At 52.9% G+C, this 27195-nt stretch overlaps 1 protein-coding gene across 2 annotated transcripts; it reads right to left on the bottom strand.

Moving 5' to 3' along the window:
- BPI (bactericidal permeability increasing protein) lies at positions 1–27195 on the bottom strand. 2 transcript variants are annotated; one of them, XM_058685575.1, is made up of 15 exons: positions 27026–27194; positions 24237–24351; positions 23016–23144; positions 21438–21599; positions 20164–20227; positions 17930–17993; positions 16432–16523; positions 11739–11915; positions 10800–10859; positions 8806–8973; positions 7709–7776; positions 5506–5548; positions 3014–3077; positions 1877–1953; positions 1–296 (listed from the first exon to the last, which is right to left on the bottom strand). In XM_058685575.1, exons 1-15 carry the CDS (start codon positions 27153–27155, stop codon positions 258–260), a joined length of 1452 nt encoding a protein of 483 aa, XP_058541558.1. In that variant the 5' UTR covers positions 27156–27194; the 3' UTR covers positions 1–257. The 2 variants fall into 2 exon arrangements, with proteins under 2 accessions (XP_058541558.1, XP_058541557.1); XM_058685574.1 differs by lacking the exon at positions 1–296 and adding an exon at positions 838–1406 and having other exon boundaries at positions 27026–27195.

Raw genomic sequence — 27195 nt, 5'->3', positions numbered from 1 at the left:
TTCCACAGAGAAAGCAGTGCTTTTTGGGGGGCGGGGAGGGGGAACTCAGGCCTCGCAGGACGCTCATAATCCCTGAAATACACATCCCACGCTTTCTCAAGGAACGCAGTTCCTGTATGGAGGTCATTTCCGAATCTGAGTTCCGAGAAATTTGCAAGGGCCTCTGGTGCAAGGGCTGGAGAAAGGCAGCCTCTGCCCCACGGGCACGTCAGGAGCAGGTGCGGACAACCTCTCCCCTTCTGGCACCCACGGCCACTTCAGCCGTAGTGAACATCTGCACCGAACAGCAGGAAATTCTAGGGAGAGAGGAGAACGCTGCCATCAGCGGGGCGTGCGCCCTGGTTTGTGAGCGCGGGGCTGCTGGGGTTTCTGAAGGAAACCTTGGGAGCACCTGCCCGACGGGAAGGAGAGCAGAGCGGGGCCTGTCTGCTGACAGAAAGGCAGGAGTGAGGGGGGGGGGGCGGGCACTCGGGGTGTCGCCGCCGGGGTCTGCATGTCAGCGCCGTGATCCTATCAGCAGCCGCCCTGGCAGCTGTCCCCTCCCAGACACGGGTGGGGGACCGCGGGCTGCGGCACAGGCCTTCATTTGTCATCCCTGCCTCATGGCAGCTCAAGGGAGCCTCCTTCCCATCAAGGCTGCAAAACCACTTTTCTTTGCTCCTTCCTGCCCTTGGCTCAGCATTTTCAGAAATGAAGAAATTACATGGTACCATGGAGTCATTTTTTTTTTTTTTTTTTAAGGATGAACTTGGTAAAATGTGGGGAGCATGGGGGGATGTGCGGCCTCTGCTTTCTTGGCTACTGTTCTGTAGTCTCAGCCCCATTGGTAGCCTGCCTGAAGAACTGGGGACTGGGGGTGAGGGAGGGCGGGGAATCTGGGCGACGTGGCCGGGCCCCACGAAGGCCACGAGGTTAACAGGAAAGCCACTGAGCAAGTTAAGGAACGCTATAGTGGGGTGGCAGTGTCATTACCCAGTGGACATGCTGGGTTAAGGGGCCTCAGGGCCGAGACTCCAGGGACACCAGCGAATGCACAAGTTGGGAGCATGGAAGAATCTAGAAGTGCAGCTGGGTCACTGGGTGGCACAAAGGCGGCTGCTGGCTTGAGGCAAGTGGGCAGGGAAAGCCAAGAGTGGGGGAGGGCAGAGGCCTGGGCAGGAACTCTGGAGAACTCCTGCTGGTAGGGTGAGGGCAGGGGGCGGAGGAGGGGAAGAGGGAGGGGGAGGGAAGGTGAAGGGAAGAAGGGGAGGGAGGGGGAGGGAGGAAGGAAGGGGAAGGAAAGGGAAGAAGGAGCCAGGAAAGAAGCCGGCACTGACCCCGTGAGAGGCAGCTGGGAAATCGGGAGAGGGAGCCTTTGAGGAGAAGAAAGCATCCCTACGTAGTCTCAGATGTTGTTGTGGGTCTGGCTGGGGGACAGACAAAAGGAGGTCTCCATTCTGGGACTAAGTCCCCTCTTGGTACCTCACTTTTTACCACCACCCCCCCCCTCCTCTCCCCCAGGCCTAGAATGTTGCCAGGCCGCCGAGGGAGTCATGCGATACCCACTTGCCAAATATTTAAATACATCCACTTATAAAAGAGGCCCTGTGGCCCCCAAGTGAGCTCCATTTTTACCGAACACAGTGTGGGAACGCTTCCAAGCCAGTGGTTCAAAGCAGGGGGCGGGGAGGGGGGACCTGGCTTTGAATTTGGACTCCATTGAATAGCCACATGGCTTCTCTGAGCCTTCCTCTTCCCTGCGGGTGAACAGTCCCCCACCTCGCGGGGTGTTGTAAGGGCAGAGGGTGCTTGCTGCAGGGCTGGCCTGCGGGAAGCTTTGTGGCAACAGGTTGCTGGTGTTGGGGGACATTTGGCGGAAAGAGCCCTTCGGACCTACCTGGTGAGACTGAAGCACCAGATTGAAGAGCTGGACGTTTTTGGGCATCGGGAGAGGGAAGCCTTCTTGCAGCCGCTCTGCCGTGGAGGAGGAGGTCAGCAGGGGGGAGGGGAGGGGGCGGCCTCCCTGAACCAGCGTCCCCGGCTCGGGGTAGGGACTGGCACTACTTGTAGGCTGGACAAGTAGGCTGCCCCAGAGATGCTCTTCACCACGCGCAGGGACCCGGAGCCTTGCCTCTCGCCCCGTCAGCCCCCAGCCCACATTCAGGATGCGTGCAGACCTCTTCCCCAAGACCCCCCTCCCGAGGCCGATGGCAATGCTGGTGTACAAGGTCAGGGGCGGCTGCTTGCTGGGGGGGGGGAGGGAGGGGTAGACAGCCCGTGGCACGCGACTGGGGGTATCTACCCGTGTGCACACGAAGCCCCTCGATGTTTAGGATGAAACTAGAGACGGGTGGTAGCCCGGGACCCCTCCCCCCCCATACCACCGTATTCTGATGTGAGCCTCTGGAGACTTCTAAACTCAAACCTGGCCTCCCAGATCATCAGGAAGCTACATTTGCCAAGGTGGGAGATGTCGTAGCCTATATCATAACTTTTGTTTCAATTGACAATTTCTAACTATTCTAGTCCCGTGGTATGTGGTCCTCTAAGAGAGGTACGTGCTCTCTTGTCCCTGGCTCTGCAAAGGTTAGGCTTTTATCAGGGCGATGAGCAGAAGCCGTTAGTCGAGGTTAGCCCTTCTCCCAGAGGTGGGCGGGGGCTGAGGGCTCTGGCTTCAGAGCTGGGATCAGATCCCAGCTTCATCTCTCACCCTCCCCCGGGACCTGCAACCAGCCCCCTGTGACTTCTCGGATCTCCCATTTCTGCCCACAAAAATTGGAGAGATTACTAACCCGCATGTCATGGGGCGGTCTTAAAGACTGGGTGAAATGGTGGATGAGCACATGATAGGAGCTCAGCCCGTGGGGTCCCCTTTTTTTCCATGCCCTTTTCTGGGTCAGATGCCACGTGAGGTTCATTGGAGTGACCACCCTCCAGCCTCCATAACTGGGGCCAGGTGTTAGGCGGCTGTAGGACTTAACTCCCTCCGCCTCCCCTAGGACTGAAAGTCAGCCGTTTCTCCAAAGTGCCTTACCGTTGACCTTGGGAATCACAGCAATGGGTACAACATAGTTCATGACAGCCTGCAGCACTTCAACCTGCAAATCGGAAGGACGGAAGCCATGTCAGGGCGCCCGGGCATCAGCCTCCCTCCCCGACAGGGCAACCTCCGAGCTGGGACCCAGGTGATGCCAGGCAGATTCCGCAGCCCAATCAGGTCACCCAAGTGATCTCTTTTGCACCCAAAGTTTCCAGATGTGAAGCGTGTTCTAGATGGAAGGTACCAGGCCGAGGAAAGGAAGGTCATCAGAGAGTATTTAACCATGAAAACCGTTGTGTAAGAAAATGCATCACCTCAGACACTGCCGGCGATGGGGCAAACTGGTTCAACCCTTCTGAGGCTCTGTTTGGCAATGTTCAGCAAAAGCCTTAAAAATGTGTGTGCCCGCCCGGGTGGCTCCGCCGGTTGAGCATCTGACGTCGGCTCAGGTCATGATCTCACAGTCCGTGAGTTCGAGCCCCGCATCGGGCTCGAAATGTCTAACAAATGGGGGAATTTCCTAGGGGGCCCGGGGGTGCTTTGATTCTAGGAAATACTATGCAACTGTTAAAAATAGTACCGTAGAAATTTAATTGTCCACACAGAGATATTCATGTTATATTTTTGAGTGAGGAAAAGCAGGCTATGGAAACCACACAATTCTGTTGTGTTGTTGGCTATGCACACAGCAAAAGGTCAGGTAGGATATACTCCCAATGATTAAGTGGGAATGGCTTTTATTCTCTTTGGTTTGCACACCTGTAGGTTCTGATTATTCTATAACGTACATGTTTTGCTTTCGCGATAGTAAAACACTAGTCAAAGGTAACGTGGCACCTCAAGATGATTGCCCGGTGACATTTACAGCTTGTAAATATGTACATTTTTGTTCTGGGAGCAACTGACTTTCCTTCTCCAGGCTGTAAATCCCTGGGCTCATAAAATGTGGTGCCCTTCTTCCCATGAATCTGAGAACTTTAAATTTTGATCTTATGCAGAAGCAGACGTTGGTTACCGACGGAGTCAAGCCACCGTATATCTGGAATATTCCCAATATTCTGGAAATACTGGGAAGAAGCAGGCCCACAAAACCCTGGCACCAGTAAGTCTGTGAAAATACAATGAGGACACTTTGGGTCCTTCTGTTCGTTATAGTCCTTTTGGGTGGGAATGGCTGGCTGGATTTCCATCCAATGTGGAGGGATGTTGGGATGGTCTGACGTCGGGGCCAGGTGGCTTCCAAGGTACCCACTTGGTGGGGCTCTTGGGGGGCATTTCAGGGATCCAAGAAAATGCTCTCCAGGGGTTCAACAGGACGCCCCCTGGGAGAATGGGCCGTGTGTAGGACAGAATCAGCATGCCGTGGCTTCTAATGGAAGTCACAAGGGCGACGCTCATTCAAGGTGGCTGGTGAAGAGTGCTAAGCTGCTATTTACTTGGGCAACTCCAGTGCCCTAGAGGGAGTGAGGGGGGTGGGCAGGGGTGAGTCTGCTTAATGATGGTCAGTGATTGCAGGCAGTGGAATCATCTAGCGGGCTGGTGAGATGCCTACTGTCTCCCCTCCCACCTGCCCTTCTCCACCTCTACACGACTCCGCCCTTCACCCAGCTGCTCAGGCCGAAAAACTAGGAATCATTCTTCACCACCCCCTCCACCCACATCAAAGTTCTCACCACGCGGCCTCGAATACCACTTCCAAAGTGTGGCTCCAATCCACCATTTTTCTCCTTCTTCACCCACAAATGCACTCCATCTCCCTGCTGATCCACCTGGGCTGGCTCTTGTCCTCCAAAATCCATTCCCCCCCACCCCCCCCACCCCAGCCAGGGGCATCTTTAAAAACCAGAGCAGGCCGCCCCCTGCGTGGAACAGTTCACCGGCTTCTCACTGCCCTTTGAACACAATCTACTCCAGGCCAGAAGGCCCAGGATGAGCCAGCCCCACCTGCCTCTCAAGCCGCATCTCCTCCTATACCCCCACACCCAACTTGCTCCGCTCCAGCCACGCAGGCTTCCCTCCATTCCCCAAACATGTGGAACTTGTTCTCACCACAGGGCCTTGGCTCCCGCTGTTCCCTCTGCCTGCAGTAGCTCTTTACCTTGCTGGCTCTTTCAGCCCAGATATTACCTCCTCAGAGAGGCTTTCCCTGATCACATGGTTTAGCCTTCAGCCCTCGCCGCGACTTGCTGCCGCACCCTCATTTTGCCCTTCGTGCAATTAGGAAGGATTATCCTGGGTTTGGGGGAAGGTTGGAAGTTCAGAGAGGGGAAGTGTGGAGCAGTGATTGGAGCTTAGGTCTGTGGGCCCACAAAGCTCCACCCGCCGTGACGTCACATGCAAATTACATGCACACGGACAGGTGGCCTCCACACCGGATGCCATGAGCCCTGGTGGCTCTGAGGACAGTTCATGAGCCTTAGGGGCCCTGAGGACAGTTCTCTCCAAATCAGGGGGATGGAAGGAGCCACCCAGGGCCTCAGACTCACCGAGAAGGGGCCGATGTCTGAGTGCTTCAGTTCTAGGAGCAGCCTGTGAGAAGGGGAGGAAGAAACTGAGACCACCACTTGGCTGAGGTGTGTTAGAGCCCAGTTGCTGGGGAGAAGGGGCCCTCTCTGGTGGATGCCGTCTGGTTGTCCCACCCAGTATTCATTCCCCTTCCTCTGGTCACAGCCCCCTGATTGTTTCTTTAGGGTACTTAGGGTATCCTACGTTGTTAGCCCTGAGCTCTGGGGTAGTCTGGCGAAAGGGCAGAGTCCACCTTCCCTGCCATCGTGATTGTTGGAAGGAGGGACCTGTGACCCATGCTGGTGCAACGAGAGTTGGCCCTAGGACTTCTGGAAATATTGGGGAGGAGGTGTTTTCTTTCTTCCGGGAAAGGAGAGCTCCCGGTGGCCATTTTTGTGGCCCCTTGGTGACAGCCTGCTGTGAAATGGATCACGCGTAGGGGAGAGCAGAACCAAGAAATGGAGAGAGTCAGAATCCTCAGGATATCATTTGAGCACTGGGATCCACCCTTGCCTGAAATCCTTAGACTTCTTAATTACCAATAAACTGTCCCCTCTTTACAGTCTTTATGACATTTTAACAGTGATCAAAGGGGGGGGGACCACGTGGCTCCTTGTTGAACCTCCATCCCTCACTATGTTGTGTGCTATCCTCCATGGGAAATCATAGAGCCCCCAGGAGGCAAGGGCCATCACACTCGCAGGTCACAGATAAGGAAACTGACGGAGCCGCTAGGCAACTTGCAAGGTCTCACAACTAACAATCAGCAAAGTGGAATTTCAATCCAGTCTCTCTGATGCCTGAGCTCTTGTCTCGAATACCCTAGAAGGGGAGCTTGCAAACTCACCCTTGTTCGGCGAGAGGTGGGAGCCCCGGGACTCCTGCCCTGTGGACTCCCGCACCCCAGCCCCGCGTGTTTGAGAGTCTGTTCAGCCCTCACCCAGCTGTATCCTCTCTGGCTCCCCTACTTGGGAGGCCCATGGGCGTTCAAGGAAAATTAAATCCACATGTATCTGAGGCAGTAACACCTGTCAGAATGACGCCCGGAGAAATAAGCCGCGTGTAAACCTCAGGAGCCAGCCTCAAGGTTAAGAAGGACAGCTCTGTGCTGGAGAGAGGGCAGAAATGGGCAGGAATGTAGGTCAAGACTCAATCCGAGCAGTGCGAGCGTGATTAAGAGGCAGACAGCAGGTCTAGCGGTTGGGGCCATCACATCTGCTCTCTGAGGATCTCCCTCTCTGCTGTGTGTGTCCTTCTCTCTCTCTCCCCCCTTCTGTCTCTCTCTCAGTCTCTCTCTTATCATGCCTCTCCATCATCTGTCTGTCCCTCTCTGTCTCTCCCACCCCCCCTTTGTGTGTATCTCTCCCTGAGAGTCTCTCCATGGGTCTCCGTTTCTGACTTTCTCTGTCTCTCGCCTATTGCTGTCTTTCTCTTTTCCGCGTGTGCCTCTCTGTCTTGCTTACTGAGCACTTAGATTTCTTGTGTTCTCAATACCTTGACGCGTTTGAATACCTGATTTCATTCTCACCTACAGTGCTGCTGGCCAGGAACAATTATTGGGCTTACTTATTTGTTTCTTCTAAATCACTGGGCCTCTTCTGCAGCCAGGGCAATAGGACATTGGTGAGTTCAGTGTTTGCAAGGTGAGCTGTGCTTTGAGGGCGGGCGGCCTCAACACCAGAGGCCGTGCTGAGCCACAGCCGCCTCTGTTGGGGTTCTTCCAACACAAGATGGCTGACAAAGTCCCAAGGATGAGGTAGGAGGAAATCGCTGTGGGTTTTCCGAGCGCTAAGGTGGATCAGGGATGCGGGTGGCTGGGCGCTGCTGTGGCTTAGTGCGGGTTGGAGGCACCAGCTGGCATCACCCAGCCACGCGTCTGCCCAGGACGGAGGGGCCGTCCAGGGTGCAGGACTTTCAGTGCTAACGGCGGGGGGCTGCGGGCAAACCAAGATGACCGGTCACCTACGTGTACGACCTTGGGCGGGGCCCTTCCCCTCTGCACACCAGTTTCACTGTCTGTAAAACAGGGCTATGGGGCCTGCTATGCACCATTTGAGGCTTAATTGCCACCGATGAACAAGAAAGCAACGACACTGTGCTCGTGGTGTTGTGGGGCCACTGCTCGCCCACGGGCCCCGAGAACGGATGGGCAGCCACTCCTGTCGTCCCCACAGGCCCACTTACCTGTTCAACCTGAGCTGTCCCACAAGCCTGTCAGGCGTGGCTCCGACCGTCACAGAAATGTTCATGCTCTGCAAAGCAGCAAGCCGAAGAGTGAGGTCCCCGAGCCCACGCAGAACCCGAGGGGGAGGGGCTCTTCCTTTTGCTCCGTGCCTGTCGGTGAGTCCTGGGTTGTCAACCACTTACCACTTTCTCCCGCTGCTCTTGGATTCCATTCCAGAGTTCCCAGGCCGTTCTCACAGGCTAGGTGAGACAGACCTCGGGGCTGGAGTCCAGGCCAGCCCTAATGTCAAGATATTCATTCATCCATCCATCCATCCATCCATCCATCCATTCATTCATTCATTCAACAAATATGGACAGAGCCAGAAAACCGAGCTCCCCGCCTCAGCTTTCCTGCCCACTGTCTGTAAGACCCGGGACGGACCCCCCTCCCCCCCCCCCCCCGGGAGCCCATTTGATTGGCAAAATGGGGAAATGGGTCTCGACTTGAGAGCCGGCAGACCTGCCTGAGGCCTGTGAGCACCCCCCGGTGGGGAGAAGGTCTGGCCTTCGCCTCCATGGTCACAGCGGGTGCCACCGAATGTTCCCGGGGAGACAGAGAGAGGATGAACCCGCACACCAGCAGTAGAACCCAAACTTGAACGAGCAAGGGCTTACACACGCAGATGAAGGAATCGACAGGGATGTGCGTCAGCAAATAAAAGATGAATGGATGAACAAATATACACACGAATGTGTAATTGAACAAAGGTATAAGCAAATGAATAAATGAATAACGGCACAGATTAATGCATGTATGCACCAGAACAGATCTAGCGCATTTCAAGTCAGCAATCTAATGAATACTTGAGTGAATGAGCAAATACACAAACGCTTAACTGAATGACCAAAGATACGAGCGAATGAACCTGAAATGGTACACGTATTTCAAGGCAGCGACAGAATGAAGAGTTGAATGTATGAATGCCCGCAGAAGCCAGAAACAGTACCGTGGCTCTGGTCTCAGACCCTGGAGCGTCTGAACCTGGGCAGGTTCTCCCTGGTCCCCCAATTCCCAGGGCGCTGCCCTCGTCTGCCCACACCTGCGAACCGCTTACCAGGCGAAGCATGAACAGGGGGGCCAAGGAGGAGTTCGGGAGGACAGCAAAGGCCTGGGCATCCAGGGTAGGGGTGAGGACAAGGCCTTCGGGGTGCATGGTGAGGTGCGGCGGGGAGGAGGCCCAGAAGACGAGCTGCACCTTCATGTTGGGGAACATCTTGGCCACCTGCAGTCCCCAGTGGGGACAACAAACAAAATGACGATTTTATTAAACTGTTTCTAAATCCTGTCTTGTGTTGGCCCTGCATAAACGCCTCCAATGTATTCTCATTGTTTTTAATAAAAAAAGTTTGTTTATTTATTTGTTCATTTATTTATTTATTTTTGAGAGACAGAGAGAGAGAGAGAGAGAGAGAGGCAGAGAGAGAGGGAGAGAGAATCCCAAACAGGCTCCATGCTCCATGCACGGCCCGTCATGGGTCTCGATCCCACGACTCATGAGATCATGACCTGAGCCGAAAGCAAGGGTTGGATGCATAGCCGACTGAGCCCCTCAGGTACCCCTTCCCATTGCTGTTGGAAAGACTGCACTCTCTGCACTTGGTGTCCACGACCTCACCCCACGGGCCCAACTCCCTGCTTTCCAGCTCCAGCCATACGGGACTCCTTTCTGTTCCTCAAATATATGACCCACTCTGTTCCTGTCCAAGTTCCCCTGCTGAATGCTCATTCCCCTCCCTCCTCCTCCCCCCCCCCCCCCGTTCTTTCCCAGTTTGGCTCTTTCCCTTCCTTCAGGAGTCAGCTCAAATGTCACAGAGCAGTGGTGGCTTCCTGGGGGAACTGAGGAGGGCTTTGTGACATTGCCCCTGTCTCTCCTAGCTTCCAACCCTCCCCCAGGCAATTCATGGTTAGGCTATAAAGCTTCAAGGAGAGTCCCCTGGTCCCCCTACCAGTCACACTTCCCCACACCAGTACCTCCTGTATAGAAATTTCTGGAAGGGCCACCACTGGAGAGGCTGTTATGGATGGAATGTTTGTGTCCCCCGAAACTCATGTATTGAAGCCCTAACCCCCTGTATGGCTGTAGCTGGAGATGAAGCCCTAAGGAAGAAATTAAGATTCAACAAGGTCATAAGGGTGGGGCCCTAATCCAACAGGATTAGTGTCCTCGTAAGAAGAGACACCAGAGCTTGCTTGCTCAGAGGAAAGGCCATGTGAGGACACAGCAAGGAGGCAGCCATCTATTAAAAAAATTTTTTTAATGTTTATTTATTTTAGAGAGAGACAGAGCGCAAGCAGGGGAGGGGCAGAGAGAGAGGGAGACACAGAACCGGAAGCAGGCTCCAGGCTCTGAGCTGTCGGCACCGAGCCCGACGCAGGGCTCTAACTCACGAACTGTGAGATCATGACCTGAGCTGAAGTCGGACGCTCAACCAACTGAGCCACCCAGGCGCCCCAAGAAGGCAGCCATCTATTAGCCCAAAAGAGGCTCTCCCCCAAACCCAAATGTGTGGGTACCTTGATCTTAGACTTCTTGGCCTCCAGAACCATGAGAAATTTATTTCTGTTGTGTCAGCCACCAGTCCGTGGCACCTTGTTATAGCAGCCTGAGCAGACTGAGACAGAGGTCCTTGTCTAAAGTGACCTCATCAATCTGTTGGCTTCATTTATCTTGGCGTGCATTTTCTTATTTGTTTTGGGTACCTGAATAAGAATTTTCTCTCTTCACTGGACTGGAGCTCCAGGAGGGCAGGGAGATGGTCTGCTTTGCTAGACGCCAAGAACAGGGCCCTGGGCACACGGTGAGCCCCCAATAAATATTTGTTGCGTGGAAAAGCCCCCAGTGTCTACCCTCATGCCTGGTCACCTGGGTGCTCGGAGCCTTTCTCTGCATTGAGGACGGACTACACAAGGCTACTTCCACTCCCAGGCTGGGTTGCCTCTAGATCTGGAGAGGGGGGCTCTCATCAAGCCATTCGGCAGAGCTTAGTACTCCCCGGTACCCCCAGGATGCCTCGTGAGTGGACAAAAGGGGAACAGACTCTTTCTTACCTGGGGTATGAGGATTCCAAAAACATTGGTTGTCAGTCGGACTTTGGATTCCTTTGGTATCTGTAGCAAGAAAAGAAGAGAAAAAGATCTTGTGGGATTATGTTATAGATCGGGGGGGGGGGTCCGTAGGAGGGGTGAAAGACTGAATCCACAAATGCACAACGGCCAGTCTACACGTGACAATAGAATGGGGACCCCCAACTTCTGCAGCAATCAGCCTGGAACAGCCAGGACTGCCAGCTTCCCCCCCCTTTTTTTTTCCCTGAAAAACTCGGATAGGCTCTCCAAACCAATCACATAGGATGCCCAGCTTCTCTTAGCTCACCTCCAGCTTCCCCGTGCCAAAACTCTCTTAGGAGCACACTTGTAAAGGTATAAAGCCATCAAGTTCCCCCTCCTCTGAGTGTGTTTGAGTCTCTGCTAAATGCAGGTGTTGGTGGCTGACTCTCTCACCCGGAAGAGTTCTCATTCGGGAGGTCTTTGTTTATCTTTCCAGGGGACACATGGTTGGTGACCTGGTTGCACCTGGACTCTGGACAGGATGGTTATTTCCTCATTTTACAGATGAGTGAACTGAGGCCCAGAGCAGGACTCAGCTTTGAATATATCGATAGAGACACTGAGGTTGATGATAATGGTGGTTTGAGGCTAAGACTGGATCAGGGCACAAGGGCGAGGGCAAGGGCGGTGTTGGCTGTAACTTTTATCCTCGTCCAGGACTTCCTACGTGCTAAGCCCGTGCTGAGTGCTTTGAGAGGTTGACCTACCGCTCTAAGGTCACCCAGCTAGAAAAGAGGGGGCTGACATTCCAACTCAGGTCTGGCTGCCCCTAGAGGCTGGACTGTGATCTCCCCCGTGTAAACACAAGTTCAAGTCCAGACAGCCTGCTGTGCTCCGAGCCCCGTGCTCTTCCCGCATCCACCCCCAGCCTGGCCTTACCATGTTGTCCGTGACGGTCAGGTTCAGGACCCCGGCCTGTTGGTACACGAATCCCGCTGTGTTGAAGAAGTAGTTGGAGATGCCCAGGTACACCATGCGGTCGTGGTCGCTGGGAAAGGCCAGTGGCGGAGGGGCAAAGGGAGGGGGACTGGGGTGGGCCCACCTGAAAAACTCCCCCTGGGGGCGGAGGCGACAGGGTGAGCCTGGGCTTCCTTCAGGAATTATAATTCAATGTCTTCATTCCAGGAGAAAATGGGCTGGGGGTACCAATCACGCACTCACAGAGGAGGAAGCCATGGCAGAAACTAACAAGAATGTCCTACGCCTCCTCGGTGCTAGTTTCTAGGGGCTCTTCCTGCCAGTCCTGCGAGGGGGATGTGATTATGCCCATTTTGCAGGAAAGCGTACTGAGGCCCCGGGAGCTGAAGAGGCTTGCCTGAGGCCGCTCGTGCGACACTCCCAACCTCCCAGCCACTCCATCGGCCCAGCTTCAACCTTGCCAACAAGCACGGAAATTCTACCAGAAGAACAGCGAGGTTCGGTTTGTTTGCTTTCATCTGTCAAATTAGCAAAATGTTAAAGGGAGAGGTAAACTGTTTTAAGTGTATGCATATTTCAAGCTCACACCATCCAGTTTTGGGGGAGAGTGTTCAGATGCTGTGGGGGAATATATGTTTATAAGTTTCTGAAGAGCGACTTGGCCACACGTTGCCAAAGCAGATCATTTATTTAGCTAAAAAAACCCAATGCTGAGTTATAAAAGAGTAAGTTGTAGATACATATGGTAGAATACCATTTATGTAAAATTTAAAGGCATATAAAACGTACTATTTAAGAATTATCGACACATAGATAAGCAGTAAAAGTGTAAACACCACAGGTAAGAAGGATACACACGGGCGTCTTATCCGTGTGGGTTCCCTGCGGGGTACAGGTGCCCAAGGAAGCCTCGGTGTTTATTTTTCGAATGTTTCAAAGAAAAAATCAGAGGCAAATACAGCAAAATGGTAACATTTTTTTCCATTTTTCTTTCTCTCTCTCTCTCTTTTAATGTGTATTCATTTTTGGGAGAGACAGAGTGTGAACAGAGGACGTGCAGAGAGGGAGAGGGAGACACGGAATCCGAAGCAGGCTCCGGGCTCCGAGCTGTCAGCACAGAGGCCGACGTGGGTCCTGAACTCACGAGCTGTGAGATCATGACCTGAGCTGAAGTCGGACGCTCCACCGACTGAGCCACCCAGGCGCCCCTTAATGGTAACATTTCTCAAAGCTCGGTGGTAGGTACGTCAGTGTGTAATCTTCTCTGTACCTTTGAATCGTTTCGTCATAAAAAATTAACCACCCTTTCACCTATCTTACAGAACACCATGCAACTCTTTAAAATAATAAATAAGTGAGGGGCGCCTGGGTAGCTCAGTTGGTTAAGCAACCGACTCTTGGTTTCGGCTCAGGTCATGATCTCATGGTTTGTGAGTTTGAGCCCCACATCAGGCTTTGCACTGACAGCGTTGAGCCTGCTTGGGATTCTCTCTCTCTCTCTCTCTCTCTCTCTCTCTCTCTCTCTCTCTGCCCCTCCCCTGCTCACATGCATGTGCTCACTTTCTCTCTCTTTCTCTCAAAATAAATAAATAAGTGGACCCATGTGCCAACTCTAATGCAGATTTTTAAGAGAGAAATGTAAGTGAAAAGATGCTATGTATCCATTCATGCAAACAGATTACGAGCAAAACCGGATGGGCTTGCATTTATGTGAATGTTTAGAACCAGGGAGCCCGGAGACTCACATATAACACACCCTGAGCCTCACAGCCATGACCTCTGGGCAGGAGCCTGGGGGGGGTCAATAAACAGGTTATTCTCATCCTTTATTCCATTGTACCACTTAAATTTTTTTTTTTAAGTATACTATTTGGTCCAGCAATGCCACTTCTAGGAGATAGCCAAGGATGGGCAGAGACCCAGATACAAGGATGTTCACGGCAGTTCTGGTTAGGGTATACAGTGTGCTTTTGGTTTGGGGGGCAGATTCCCATGATTCATCACTTACATACAACACCCAGTGCTCATCCCAACAAGTGCCCTTCTCCTCAATGCCCATCACCCGTTTTCCCCTCTCTCCCTGCCTCCCCCATCAACCCTCAGTTTATTGTCTGTATTTAAGAGTCTCTTATTTATGGTTTGCCTCCCTCCCTCTCTGTAACTCTTTTTTCCCCTTCTCCTCCCCCATGGTCTTCTGGTAAGTTTCTCAAGTTCCACATATGAGAGAAAACATATGGTATCTGTCTTTCTCTGACTGACTTATTTCACTCAGCATAATACCCTCCAGTTCCATCCATGTTGTTGCAAATGGCAGGATTTCATTCTTTCTCATTGCCAAGTAGTATTCCATTGTATATATAAACCACATCTTCTTTATCCATTCATCAGTTGGTGGACATTTGGGCTCTTTCCATAATTTGGTTATTGTTAAGAGCACTGCTATAAATATTGGGGTACATGTGCCCCTTCGGATCAGCACTCCTGTGTCCTTTGGAAGAATTCCTAGGAGTGCTATTGCTGGGTTGTAGGGTAGGTCTATTTATAATTTTTTGAGGAACCTCCACACTGTTTTCCAGAGTGGCTGCACCAGTTTGCATTCCCACCAACAGTGCAAGAGGGTTCCCATTTCTCCATATCCTCACCAACATCTGTTGTTTCCTGAGTTGTTAATTTTAGCCTCTGAGTTGTAATATTTGGGTAATCTCTCTCCCTCTCCTCCCTTCCCTCCTCCTTTCCTTCCTATTTGTTTATTTCTCTGCTCTGCTTCTCTGTAGTTTCTAAATTTTCTTTTTTATATCAAATGTATTTTAGAACCAACAAGTAAACAGTAAACAAACAAGCCAATCACCAATCGTGGAGGGACTGAATGAAGTACATCCAGAGGGAATTCAAGGGTGGGACCCACTCCAGCTGGGGTGGTCAGGGAAGTCTGCTTTGGGAGTGACATCCAAGCACAGACTCACCTGGAGTAGAAGAAGCCAGTGGGTAGAGGGGGGCATGCAAGGGAAGGCAGTTCAGGCAGAGGGGATGGGTAAGACAAAGGCTCTGAGGTGGGAACGAGCTTGGTGTGTTGAGAAAGTGCAAAGCCCATGTGCCTGGTTGGAGGGTGGTGAGTGGGGGGAAAGTAGCATGAAATGATACTCCATCTATCCACCATCCATCTACCATCCATCCATCCATCCACCATCCATCCATCCATCCATCCATCCACCATCCATCCTTCCATCCACCATCCATCTACCCATCCACCATCCATCCATTCATCATCTATTCACCATCCATCCATCCATCCATCCACCATCCATCCATCCATCCATCCATGCATCCACCATCCATCTACCCATCCACCATCCATCCATTCATCATCCATTCACCATCCATCCATCCAACCACCATCCATCCATCCATCCATCCATCCACTATCCATCTATCCATCCACCATCCATCCATTCATCATCCATTCACCATCCATCCATCCACCATCCATCCATCCATCCACTATCCATCTATCCATCCACCATCCATCCATCCATCCATCCACCATCCATCTACCCATCCACCATCCATCCATTCATCATCCATTCACCATCCATCCATCCATCCACCATCCACCCATCCATCCATCCACTATCCATCTATCCATCCACCATCCATCCATTCATCATCCATTCACCATCCATCCATCCACCATCCATCCATCCATCCATCCACTATCCATCTATCCATCCACCATCCATCCATTCATCATCCATCCATCCAACCACCATCCATCCATCCATCCATCCATCCATGTATCCACCATCCATCTACCCATCCATCCATCCATCCATCCATGCATCCACCATCCATCTACCCATCCACCATCCATCCATTCATCATCCATTCACCATCCATCCATCCATCCACCATCCATCCATGCATCCACCATCCATTCATCATCCATCCACCATCCATCCATCCATCCATCCATCCACAATCCATCCACCATTCACCATCCATCCATCCATTTGTCATCCATCCACCATCCATCCATCCATCCATCCACAATCCATCCACCATCCACCATCCATCCATCCATTTGTCATCCATCCACCATCCATCCATCCATCCATCCATCCATCCATCCATCCATTTGTCTGTCCAAGCAGAATATTTACTGAGCAGCTAATAGATACCAAGCATGGTTCTGGGTGTGCACCTACAGTCAGGAACAAAGCAGCTATAGTCCCTCCTCTTTCATCATAGTGAGGGAGACAGACATATGACTCTGTGTGTGTGTGTGTGTGTGTGTGTGTGTGTGTGTGTGTGTGTTGGGGGGTTTAATAATATGTGATGTTGAGAAAAATAAATCAGGATATGGGGGGGAAGAAGGAGCTATTTCAGTGGGAGTGGGCTTTAGTGGGAGGGATATTTAAGTAAAGACTTAAAAAGAAGGGAGAGTTTATGTGAATATCTGGGTGAGAGCATTCTGGGCAGAGAGGGAGCAAGTGCAAAGGCCCTAGGGAGTGAGCAGGGATAGAGTGGTTCAGGAATAGCGGGAGGCCAGCCAGTGTGACCAGAGCAGGGAGAAGATGCCGAGATTAGGATGTCCGGGAGCCCCAGGAGGGCCTGTGGCAAAGGCATGAGGGTATAAGTTCCCCAGTGTAAGTCTCACCTTCAGCTGCCCATCCAGGTTGTCAGTCGTGGCTGTTGGAGGTGCCACCAGTGAGTAATTGATCCCAGCGACATGATCTATTCGAGTTGTCACTAGACGGGAAGAAGATGAGCCATGAGCTGCCTCCCATGGCAGCATCTTTAGGGCCTGAGATGCAGTGTTGGCATCTGCCAGAGTTGAACGGCAAGGAACTGCAGTGCAGGTTCCATTCCCACCTCCTCCACGAAGCCCTCCCTGGGCTCCCTTTAAAGGAAAATGAACCCCCACCCTACACAAACAGACATTATCTCTTCCCCTGCTTCCATAGCCCCGAGATGTAGCTAAAACACAGGGTCAAGAAGCAGAGAGACCTGGGCTTGAATTGAACTCTATCTGACCTTGGACGAGTTGCTTTCATTACTCTAAGCCACTTTTTGTCACGTGTAGAACGGGGCAGTACTGGTGACCCCACAGATGCCCCGGACATGGGAGGGGCTCAAAAGCCAAAGGGACCATTACTAGCAGTGATAATATCCCAGGCTGAGCCCAGGTTGGTTCAGGTCTGAACATTGTCTGTGGTTCCCAGCAGTAACAAATGAGAATTAAATAAATGCCGGTCCCTCCTTAAGCCCTTCCTTCCCACATCAGAGGGGGAAGACACGGGGCTCGGAGATGTCACTCCTCCAAATGGCACAGCTGGAGAGTGATGGAGCCGGGACTCAAACCAAAGTCATTTTCCTGCCTGCTGAGGCCAAAATGTGGACAGTGTCATTGCACTGAACATGCCCAGGTAGGGCCCATCCCTGGAGGGCCTGGGGCCGTGCCTGGGGAAGGAATGCATCTTGAATGGGCTCGCACTATGGGCTGCCATGACTGCTCCACCGGGAGGGAGCCTGGCTAGCAGGTTGGGGTACAGGCTCTGGAGTAAGAAAACCCCAATTAGGATCCTGCTTCTGCTTCTTTCTGGCTTTGCGACCTCGGGCAAGTCATAGTTCCTTTCTGAGCCTCAGTTTCCTGGCGGTAAAGTTGGGAGACTACACCAACCTCCGTGAGGCGTTGGGAGGCTGAGAGGAGACAGTTCCTCTGGGTGCGAGGACATGGGAAGCACTCAGCCAGTGGGAGCCTGCCCCCCAACCTGCAGCTCTTCAGTTACTGGGAGGTATGGAGAATTGTCCCCATTTTAAAGATGTGAAAACCGGGGCCCAGAGAGGTGAAATGACCAGCGTCAGATCTCAGGGCAGCTATGAGTGCCCGACCACAGAGAGCTGGGACTGTTTGTTATTTGGCCCCGGCACCACCGGTGGGGGAATGAATGGGCATGGGCTGTTCTCACACCTGCCACGAGGGCCTGGCCCATTTGGGGTCCGATGCGAGCTGCCGGTTGAAAATCGTCCGTTCTACCCGTTTCCACCCAGACCCAAGCCTGTCTGGGAAACTTGGAGGCTCCATCACACTCTCCTTGTTGTCCTGTGCCCCTCCCCCTTCTCTCCCTGTCTCCTTGACCTCGCCCAGCGCTCACCTGGCAGTGTCTCTAAATACTGTTGCAGCTTGGAGGACACGGAACTGGTCACCACCTTGCAGATCTGGAAAGAACCAAAGAAGTGGCCAGTGAGGGCTTCCCGTGGCGGAAAATGTCTTTCGGGAATGAGGAACCCGGCACGTTTTGCTTTCTTTGAATGCTTCTTCGAAGGAAGGGGGGAGGGTAGGAGGGAGGAAAGAAGTGGCGGAGGGAGAAAATTGGTGGCCCTGAGTGTGTTTCTATCACACGCGCAAGACTCTGCACGCGCCTAGAATATCGTCCTCTGAGGAGCCGGTACCTCTGCCGCGAGTGGTCTGGGGAAGGGGGTGGGGAGGGGGTGGCACATCTGGGAGCTGGGGCTGCCTGCCCCTGGGCTGCTGCCCTCCAGTGCCACTCCCCGACGAGGGCCACCAGATGGCTCCAAACCACAGCAAATCGCATCACAGCCTAGAGCCCAGCTTCCAGCGGCTGCTTGTGTCGTCCCCCGCTCTCCGCCCCCCACACACTTTGCGTAGTAGACCGGGGCTCTTCCTTCCCTCAGATGCCCACCCTTCACTCTGTATTCCCGGGAGTTAACTGCCCAGCTCACTCCTCGTCATTTCCAGCCCTTGCTACGATCATGGACACCCTGGTACCTCGTTTATCCACCCATCCATCCATCCATCCGTCCGTCCATCCATCCATCCATCCATCCATCCGCCTGTCCACTCAAGCCAGTACTGTCTTCTAAAGAGTATCTTGCTATGATCAAGAGCTTCACCTCGGAGGGGGGGATAGCCTGGGTTTGAACCCCAGTCCCATCACTTCCCCCTTCTGAGCCTCAGTTTACCCATCGGTAAAATGGAGAAAACCATGACACCCCCTATCATAAGGATTTTGTGTGGATTAAATGCTGGGATCCTTGTAGAGAGCTCAAGACATAGGGCCAATTTCACTGCAAGCACTCCGTGTATGCAGACATCCTCCCCCTCCCCCTCCCCCCCCTCCCCCCCCCCCCTCCTCCTCGTTCTCACGTTGTTGTCTAACAACAGGTGCATCATTACTTTTTAACTTGGCTGCTCCTGAGGGCCACTCTGAAGGTGTCACCAAGAAATACTCTGTTTTAATAGTTCCAATGTTAAATGCTGCCATTGCCCTTGTACTATGACTTAATTACAAGGACAGCTGAACCATGGGTTAGTCAGGCTGGTGGGTGAGTGCACCGCCTGCATTGCCTGAGCAGCTGGGTGCAAGGAGGTACTAATGTCCCCATTTTACAGATGGTCGAACCGAGGATCTGAAATTTGCTCAAAGTTGCAAAACGAATTAGACCCGGGGGCCGGATTCTGCCGCTAAAACCCATTTTATAATCTGCTGTGGTACACATTTCGACAACCACGCACTGCTTTTGTTTTGTTTTGTTTTACAACTTTGATAGAATGCCGTCAGACCAATGATCTGATCTGACTGATGTCTCCCTGTCCCCACTGTCAGTGCCTCTGACCGAGAACCCAGTGGCTGCCCTCTAGAAGACTGTACAGCTTCCTTGGGCTCCCTGAGGTCCCCTGCCCCATCTTTTGGCTCCTCCAGTCATTCTCACGGCAGCCACAGAAACTCTTCCAAAGCACAGATCTGGCCGGGTCACCCCCTTGCCTAAAATCTTCAGTGGCTCCCCGCTTTCCTCAGCTCACTTGGCCTGGGAGACAGGCGCAGGGCATTCCTGGCAGCTAATGGTTTATTCATGGAAAACCAGCCCGATGAATGGCCCCTTTTCTCAGCCGAAGAAGCTGGCCTGGGTGGATTTAGGGCGAGGGAGGGTTGGGGAACGCTAGCCAGTGACCCTTTTCTGTTCCAGCCCCAGGGGATACTTTGCTGGCACTCTAGCCTAGCAGCTTCATCAATCGTGTGGTTTCCGGGTGGGGAGCACCAAGAGGGGGGATTGGGGAATGGCAGGGATGGGGGAGGAGGCCAGAGAGCTGGGAGAAGGGACTTGGGGAGAAGGAAGTTTGCCTGCGGGAGGAAGGCAGGGGGAAGAGCAGAGGAGGTCCAGGCAGGGCGTGGGGCGAGTGCATGCTCTGTGGGTGTGTGCTGTGACCCTCGCTTCAGTCTCTTGCTGGACTCCTCACGACTGGTTTTTAGAGCCGAGCCGGAGGTCTCAAAGAGCTATGAGGCCGGCTTCCAGTCCTCTGGTCCGAGAGCGGAAGGATCCAGCGACGCCTGCACTGAGGGACCCGCCCACTCTGAGCCCGTCTTACCTCGCTGGTCATCCTGTTTCGGAGCGAAGATTCCATTTTTTCGTGGAAGAGGTTGATCAGCCACCTGGAGATTGACATGTGGGGACAGGCATGAGGCTTCCGAGGTGTCCCTGGGCTGCGTTGGAGGCTGCCTCATCTGGGACACCTTCCTCCCTCCTTCAAGTAACCTAGGCACCCTCGTGCCCGGGCTTTAACTGTGCACACCCCCATTAGATACTTGGCCCTCGGGGTGCAGTGACTTGTTCATGAGTTTGTTTCCTCAGCTGGTGCACGGCTGGGGCCCCACCCTGTCTCAGCCTCTCTCGTCGCTGCTGCTCTCCTCCTTGACACTCCAGCCGCGCTGCTCTGCAGTATCCTCCTGTGTTCTATGCTGCCTCCCACCACAAGGCCTTTGCACATGCTGTTCCTGCTACTGAAAACACCCCCTGTCCCCCACATCTGCCTAATTAACTCCTATTCTTTTCATTTCAGTTCAAATGTCGTTTCATCAAGGAAGAAGCAGCCAGCCCTCAGACTGGGTCAGACCCTTCCGTTCTATGTGCTCATAGCACTTTGTACCCCTTTTTCTTAATTCTTACATTCTTTTGTGATCCTTTGTGAATCATTCATTAACGCAATGATTTGATTAATGTCTATCTCCTCCAGTGGGTCGGAAGCCTTCAAGAGAACAGGGGCTGAGTGGCTCGTGAGCCTGGGGCCGGATAGCCGTGGGCTGAATCCCTCTTCAACACCCACGAGGCATGAAAACTCAGGCTCTTTTCTATCCTCTCTCTGCCTTGGTTTTCCCTTCTGAAAACGGGGGCAATAACGGACTAACTTCACCGTGCGGCTCGACTGAGACAATTCACAAGCTGAAAAGCATGCTTGGCTCACGGTAATGCTAGCTGACGTCCCGCTGATGTTCGCTATTGCTAAGTCTTTATTGGCCACTGCTGTTTCCTGGTGCACAGCAGATTCTCAGTGGACATTTGTTGAATGGGGGAATCAACGCCTACAGATCTGTGGTGAGGGTTGTGCGGTTCAACGCACGTCAAGGGGTTAGCCAGAGCCCGGGGCATAGTCAGGGCTCAGGGGAGTCTGTTGAATGAATGTCAGATGACCAAATGACTCCTGGAGGCGGGGGTGGTCTCTGTGCTGTCTGCGGACCCTGCCCCTCCCCTACAACGGAGGCCTCTGAACAAGGCCCGGCAAGAGGTGCACTTGGGACGTTCTCTGAATGCAGGGCAGTGCTTCTTAAGGTCTCTCCTCCCGCCCACGGCCCTAGGAGACCATACCCCAGGCTGCTGCCTGAGATGTGCACACGGACACTGTTGATGTGGTTGTTGCATCTGGGACAGGAGACGGTGCAGTGGCCGGAGGCGGGGTCAAAGCCCAGCTTCAGAACGGCCGAGATGGAGACGCCCTCCACACTCAGGTCAAAGTTGCCGCTGGTTTTGCTGAAGGGAAACACAGATCAGAGTCAGAGCAAGCCGTTTCTTCCCTAGTGCCATTCAAACTTCAAGCCTGGGTCGGAAGGTAGGTTTTGCTGCTTGAGATGGAATTCAGAGAGGGGAGGCCGCCTGCCCGAGGTCACACAGCACGGAGGGACGCGTGGATCCGTGTCTGCCCGGCAGAACGCTGCTCTCTCCCCTTGCCTCTGCCCTTGCTGAGTGGCTTTGGGTATGTTTCTCAACTGCTCTGATTTCCAGTTTCCTCGCCCAGACCCTTGACCGGCAGTTGATCACCGGCTTTGCCCCTAAGAATCTGCATGTTTGGAGACTTTCACTAATTAATGTCCTCGTTCATGAAATGGGGTCAATAAATGGGGTCAATAAATGGGTTCAATAAAATGGGTTCATGAAATGGGCTCCTTCAGGGATGGAACGAGTTTGGGGTAAGACGGTGGACGTGAGTGTGTTTTGCCAACTCTCCTTTAACATAATGAAGTACGTTACCTTTTGCGCCATCAGCGAGTGAAATGAATGATGCAAAAGAGCCCACGCGAAGAGCTAAGCGATGTTTACTGTGGGGTAGGGACAGGAAGGCAGACTCACATCCCTCTCCCCAAAGTGTCTTCTCCCCCGTGATCCCCCTGGAATCGCCACAAAGTCGCTGAAGTGATTGGTCGTTCTGGGCCGCCACCCCTAGAGGGCAGGCTCACCGTGGTGAGAACCCAGTATTTCGATTCAGAGTTGTGGTTTGGATGATTTGCCCCAATTTTCCATTCCTTTGCCTATCTTGGGGGGGAGGTGCATGCGTTTCCAGGCTCTTGCCTTTGGGCTTGGCCACGTGGCTTACTTTGGCCAATGGCGGAAGTGAGTAGAAGTGACCACGGGCTAATTCTAGACCTTAGAATGTTTCTGGTTGCCCTTTTCGCATGTCTGCCACCACCGAAGACATGCTCTGAGTAGCCCACTGGTCTAAGGAGGAGGACGAAGAGATACGTGTGGAGCAGGGCTGCCTCAGCTGAGCCCAACCCACATCAGCAGAACCCCAGCTAACACACAGATACATAGTGATAATATATGACTATTGTTTTCAGCAGCTGAGTTGGGGTGTTTTGTTACACAGCCATAGCTAACTGATAAAGGGGTAAATTATAGGTCCCGCTTAGCCTTCCATCCTACGCTTCACGTACCAAACTCAATCTTGTCAATGTCTTGCGTTCTGACACGGACAGATGCTCAGCTATTAACCAGGGGCTATGCTGAATTTTCACACATGAAAAATCCCCCCCCCCAGGAGCCCTGTGGGCACAAGTGGTGATGGGTAAGGCAACAATTGAGCGTTCCTGAGATCCTGGCCCTCACCCCTTCCAAGTATCACCTAAAGCTCACCCACACACTCAGTCAACACCAAGGTTGGAAACGCACATGAAGTTCTTTCGTGCCTTCCATTTTCCACTAATCTTGACATTGGCGTTTGCGATGGAGAGATCGAGGCCCTCACTGGGAGCTAGTTTTATCTGGGAACTGGGAAGCTGGAATCCACGGATAGCCATGCTGTGAAGAAGAAATGCTCAGTTAGCCTCCTGGGGGCCCACACAAGAACTCAGTTAATGGTTAGTGCAGACTCATCCCACCCCCAGCCCTTCACCACATCCACTGCAGAAGAACCCGGAAACTATGAGAGCCACCTTGGAAACTCTGTGGGCATTGGGCAGAGTGGCTAGGCTTTAACGTCAGACAAATCTGCATTTGAATCCCGTTCCTCAGTGTACTGTTGTGTGACCCTGAGTATGCCACTTGATCATCCTGAGGCTCAGTTTTCTGGGGCACAATAACCTCCATCTTGCGGGAAGTGTGACCATCAACGAGGATAACAGATGTAATCTCGCCTGACGGCAAGTTCTATGAAAGGGTGGAATGTGTTTCTCTCGGTTCACTGTTGTAGCCAAGCCTGTTGTGTCAGACACATAGTAGGTGCTCAAAAATATCTGTTGAGCGAATAGGTGTATAAAATTCTGTAGTGGACATTTATGGGTTTTCTGCCCGGCACCCACACTCCCTTCTTGTGGTAACAGAACTCCCTTTTTCCTTTGGGGGCTCCACACAGCTACTCCATGTCACTGCAAAGGAAGTTGACTTTCCATGTTCACAGGGTGGAGCTTTTGACTTGGGCGTGAGCTAGTTAGTGTAGGGTATCCCCTGGCCACGGTGATTGGTTCAGGGACGTGTACGTAACCTAAGGTGGGACGATGAGAGTGAGAATCTTAGTGTTTTTCCTTGAGATTCAAGGGAAAAGTGCTCTCCTTCCACAGGATTCAGAGTGCTGAGGAGATGCCGGTCGCCATCTTGCATCTCTGAGGGGACACCCCACCTGAGAATTGGACCTCCTCAAGGGAAGCGATGCTGAGAAGCGGCAAGGAGAAAACAGGGGCCAATGTCATTTGGGGCTACCTCAAGCTGAACCTGAGGCCAGACTACTCCAGAGACTTCTCAGACACGTGAGCCAATAAATTCTGGTTTGAGCCATAAGACTGGGGGTCTTAACCTCTCTGAGTTTAGGAGTTTGCGGCTCTGTGATTCTAGGTCTTGGTGGCCCCAGGACACTACAAGTTCTGTACACTGAGGGTTGAGTTCGACAGGCCTCACCTGTAGAAGCTATAATGCCCTTTCCCAAGATGCTTGATCTTGAAGCTTCCTGAGAATGTGGGGATGGTGATCTTCTCCAGCTCCTTCTGCAACACGGCCACTCCTTGCTGGCAGGCTGAGGGGCGAGAAAAGGGGTGACAGTCAGAGGCACAGCCTGTCCCTGTCCATATCAGGGGTCAGCTAGGGTTCTCTGTAAAGGGTCAGATAGTGAATATTTTTGGGTTTGTGGCTCACAAGGTCTCTGTCACAACCACTCAGCTCTGCTGTGATTGTACGAAAGCAGCCACGGAAAATAAGTAAGCGAATGGGTGTGGCTGTGTTCCAATAAAACTTTAAAACTTCATTTACGGACACTGAGATTTGGATTCCAGATAACTTTCACATATTATTCTTTGACTTTTTGTCAATCATTTAAAAATGTAAAATGTAAAAGCCATTGTTTGTTCACGGGCCATACAAAAACACGTGGCCAGCCAAATTTGGCCCGAGGACTGTCGTTTGCCAATCCCTGGTCTAAAATATCACCCCAAGGGGCACTGGGGTGGCTCAGTCAGGTCATGATCTCATGGTTCATGGGTTCAAGTCTGGTGTGGGGCTCTGTGCTCACAGCCCGGAGCCTTGCTTTGGATTCTATCTCCCTCTCTCTCTCTGCCTCTCCCCTGCTTACGCGCTGTCATTCGCTCTCTCTCAAAAGTAATAAACGTTAAAAAACATTTTTAATAAAATAAAATATCACCCCAAACACCCAGTCATCCATTCTATGAGTATTCACGGAACACCTACTCTGTGCCTCGCTCTGTGCTGTGCCCTCGCAAACACTCCATCTCTCTAACCTTTGGCCTCTCTCCACAGGGCCTTTGCTTGTGCCATTTCTGCTGCCTAGGAAACCCTTCCCTCCCACCTTCACCTGGTTAACTTCTGGTCCGCTCGATCCTCACTTCCTCCGGGAACCTTCTCTGACCCAGGAGACGAAAGCAATCCTCCTTGTTATCATTCTCATGATGCCACGGGCATCTCCCGAGGAGCCCCATGACTGTTTGTAATTGTACATCTATTCATGTGACGCTGTGGTTACCACCTCTCCCAACTGCTAGACAGGAACCCTTCAAGGCTTGCAGCGGCCACATCCGTTTTGTTGATGAATGTGGCCCCTCCATTTACCGTAGTGATTGGCACTTACTATTAGAAGGCACTTAATATCGGGTGAATAAATGAACGAACGCCCAAAGTCAGGAATCCTGCCATCAGTTAGGTGGCTAACGGCGTCCAAGGACCCGTCGAAAGGCAGACACGTTACTTGAGAAGGAGGAAGTGGTAAGAAGAGGATTCCCAGGCTTTGTGTTTTCCAACAGCCAGTGGAAATGACGTCTCCCCCACATTTACTCTTATTCTGTGTCAGGCACTGTTCTGAGCTCTGTACACGTATTAAGCTATTGAATCTGAAAACCCTCGGGAGGAGGTCCTGTCACCACCCCCAAGTCACAGGTGAGGAGGAGGAAATTTGGGAAAGTGGCCACACAGCTGACAAGTGATGGGTCAGGATTTGAATCCTGGCCCTTCCGGTCCCGGAGCCCGTGCACTGGGCCGGGTCTTAAAGGATCTCAAATGCCATGCTGAAGGATCAGGACATCTTCTGACGGCAGGGACACGAGCAGATTTGCCGTATTTCAGGACACCCACTCTGGTTGCCACATGGGGAAACTGAGTCTGCTGTGACAGAACACGAAGACTTCTGGGTTTAAAGGCTGAGCCCAGGCCTCTGCTCCCAGGAAGCCTTCAGGGCCACCCGGTACTCTTGTCTCCGAGCTCACGTGGAGCCTTCTGCCTGCACCTGGGATTCAGAGACGTCCTGCCTGGGCTGGGGAAGGAATTCGGGGGTGGGGTGCCAGGTCCCCCTGAGTTCTGTCCCCATTCCCTCAGCGGCACGCCAGCCCACGAGGGTCTGCCTTCTCCGCAGTCTGACCTCTGCGCGCCTGGGTCTCCCGCACTTCCACAGTTCATCTCTCTGCCACTGGGGGGCAGCGTCGAGCAGCCCCGCGCGGGGAAGGTGGGGGGCATGAGCCAAGACTGGAGGCGAGATCTAGGCGCACACTTCCCTAGTGCCCCCTCCAAGCTTCAGTTTGCTCATCTGTGGATGTTGCTGGTGACGGTATGTCCTACCCAGGGTTGAAATAAAGATGAAATGACCGGCACAGAGTGGAGCGGCAGGGGCTGTTTTATGCCACTCTTTCCTCTGTCTGGACCTGGATGAGCGGCCTGGGGGGATCCTCTCTGGTGCATCCAGATGGGTAATGTGCGCAGTGTGGCTGCCAAGCCCCTGCCCTGGGGGGAGACCGTGAAGAAGGGCCCTCCTCCCCCCGTCCCCGTCACTTAGCCTCCTCACAGGGCCTGGGCTCTGCCCACGCTGAAGATGGAGCCAGGAATCTCAAGGCAAAACTCAATCTCAAGACTGAGAATCAGCTTTGGGGGGAAGAGAAGGGCCTAGAAGCCTGAGCTGGCAGTTGGGTAGAGAGAGGGAGGAGACCATGAGGACCCTCAGGGGCCTGAGCACTGGACGTGGAGTCCTCCAGATCGGCACTCCAATCCCAACCCTGCCGGCCACCTTGCAGCTCTGTGACCTTGGGCCACTCACCTTGCCTCGGTTTCTTCATATACATGACAGGGGTCAGAGGGCCTCCTTTGAGTAGCTGTGAGCAGGCCATGCACTGGAGTTAAAGGACTGCACACAGGAGGTGCTCGATAAGTGCTCCTTAGGGGCAGGAGAGGAGGGAAGGAAAGGGTCTGATTACCATAGTCCAGGCCTTTCTGGGTGATCCTGGCCACAATGCCGGGGTTCGTGGTCGCGATCGCAGCTGTGCCCAGGGTGGCCAGCACCACCAGGGTCGCTGGTGTCAGTGCCTTGTCAGGTTCCCTGGCCATGTTCTGTCCTCCAGAGCCGCCAAAGACTCGAGGCCTTGGA

This window comes from Neofelis nebulosa, chromosome 9, assembly GCF_028018385.1.
Source record: "Neofelis nebulosa isolate mNeoNeb1 chromosome 9, mNeoNeb1.pri, whole genome shotgun sequence".
NCBI classification, from domain to species: Eukaryota; Metazoa; Chordata; class Mammalia; order Carnivora; family Felidae; genus Neofelis; species Neofelis nebulosa.
The sequence above is the reverse complement of the archived record's forward strand: the minus strand, read 5'-3'. Positions and strand labels throughout refer to the sequence as shown.

Coding starts and splice junctions, on each gene's coding strand:
- BPI (XM_058685574.1), bottom strand. CDS start 27,155: ATGGCCAGGGAACCTGACAAGGCACTGACACCAGCGACCCTGGTGGTG. Junction 11,916..16,431: donor ACCTGGATGGGCAGCTGAAG/GTGAGACTTACA, acceptor CTCCGCCCCCAG/GGGGAGTTTTTCAGGTGGGC. Junction 5,549..7,708: donor GGACAGCTCAGGTTGAACAG/GTAAGTGGGCCT, acceptor CCCTTCTCACAG/GCTGCTCCTAGAACTGAAGC.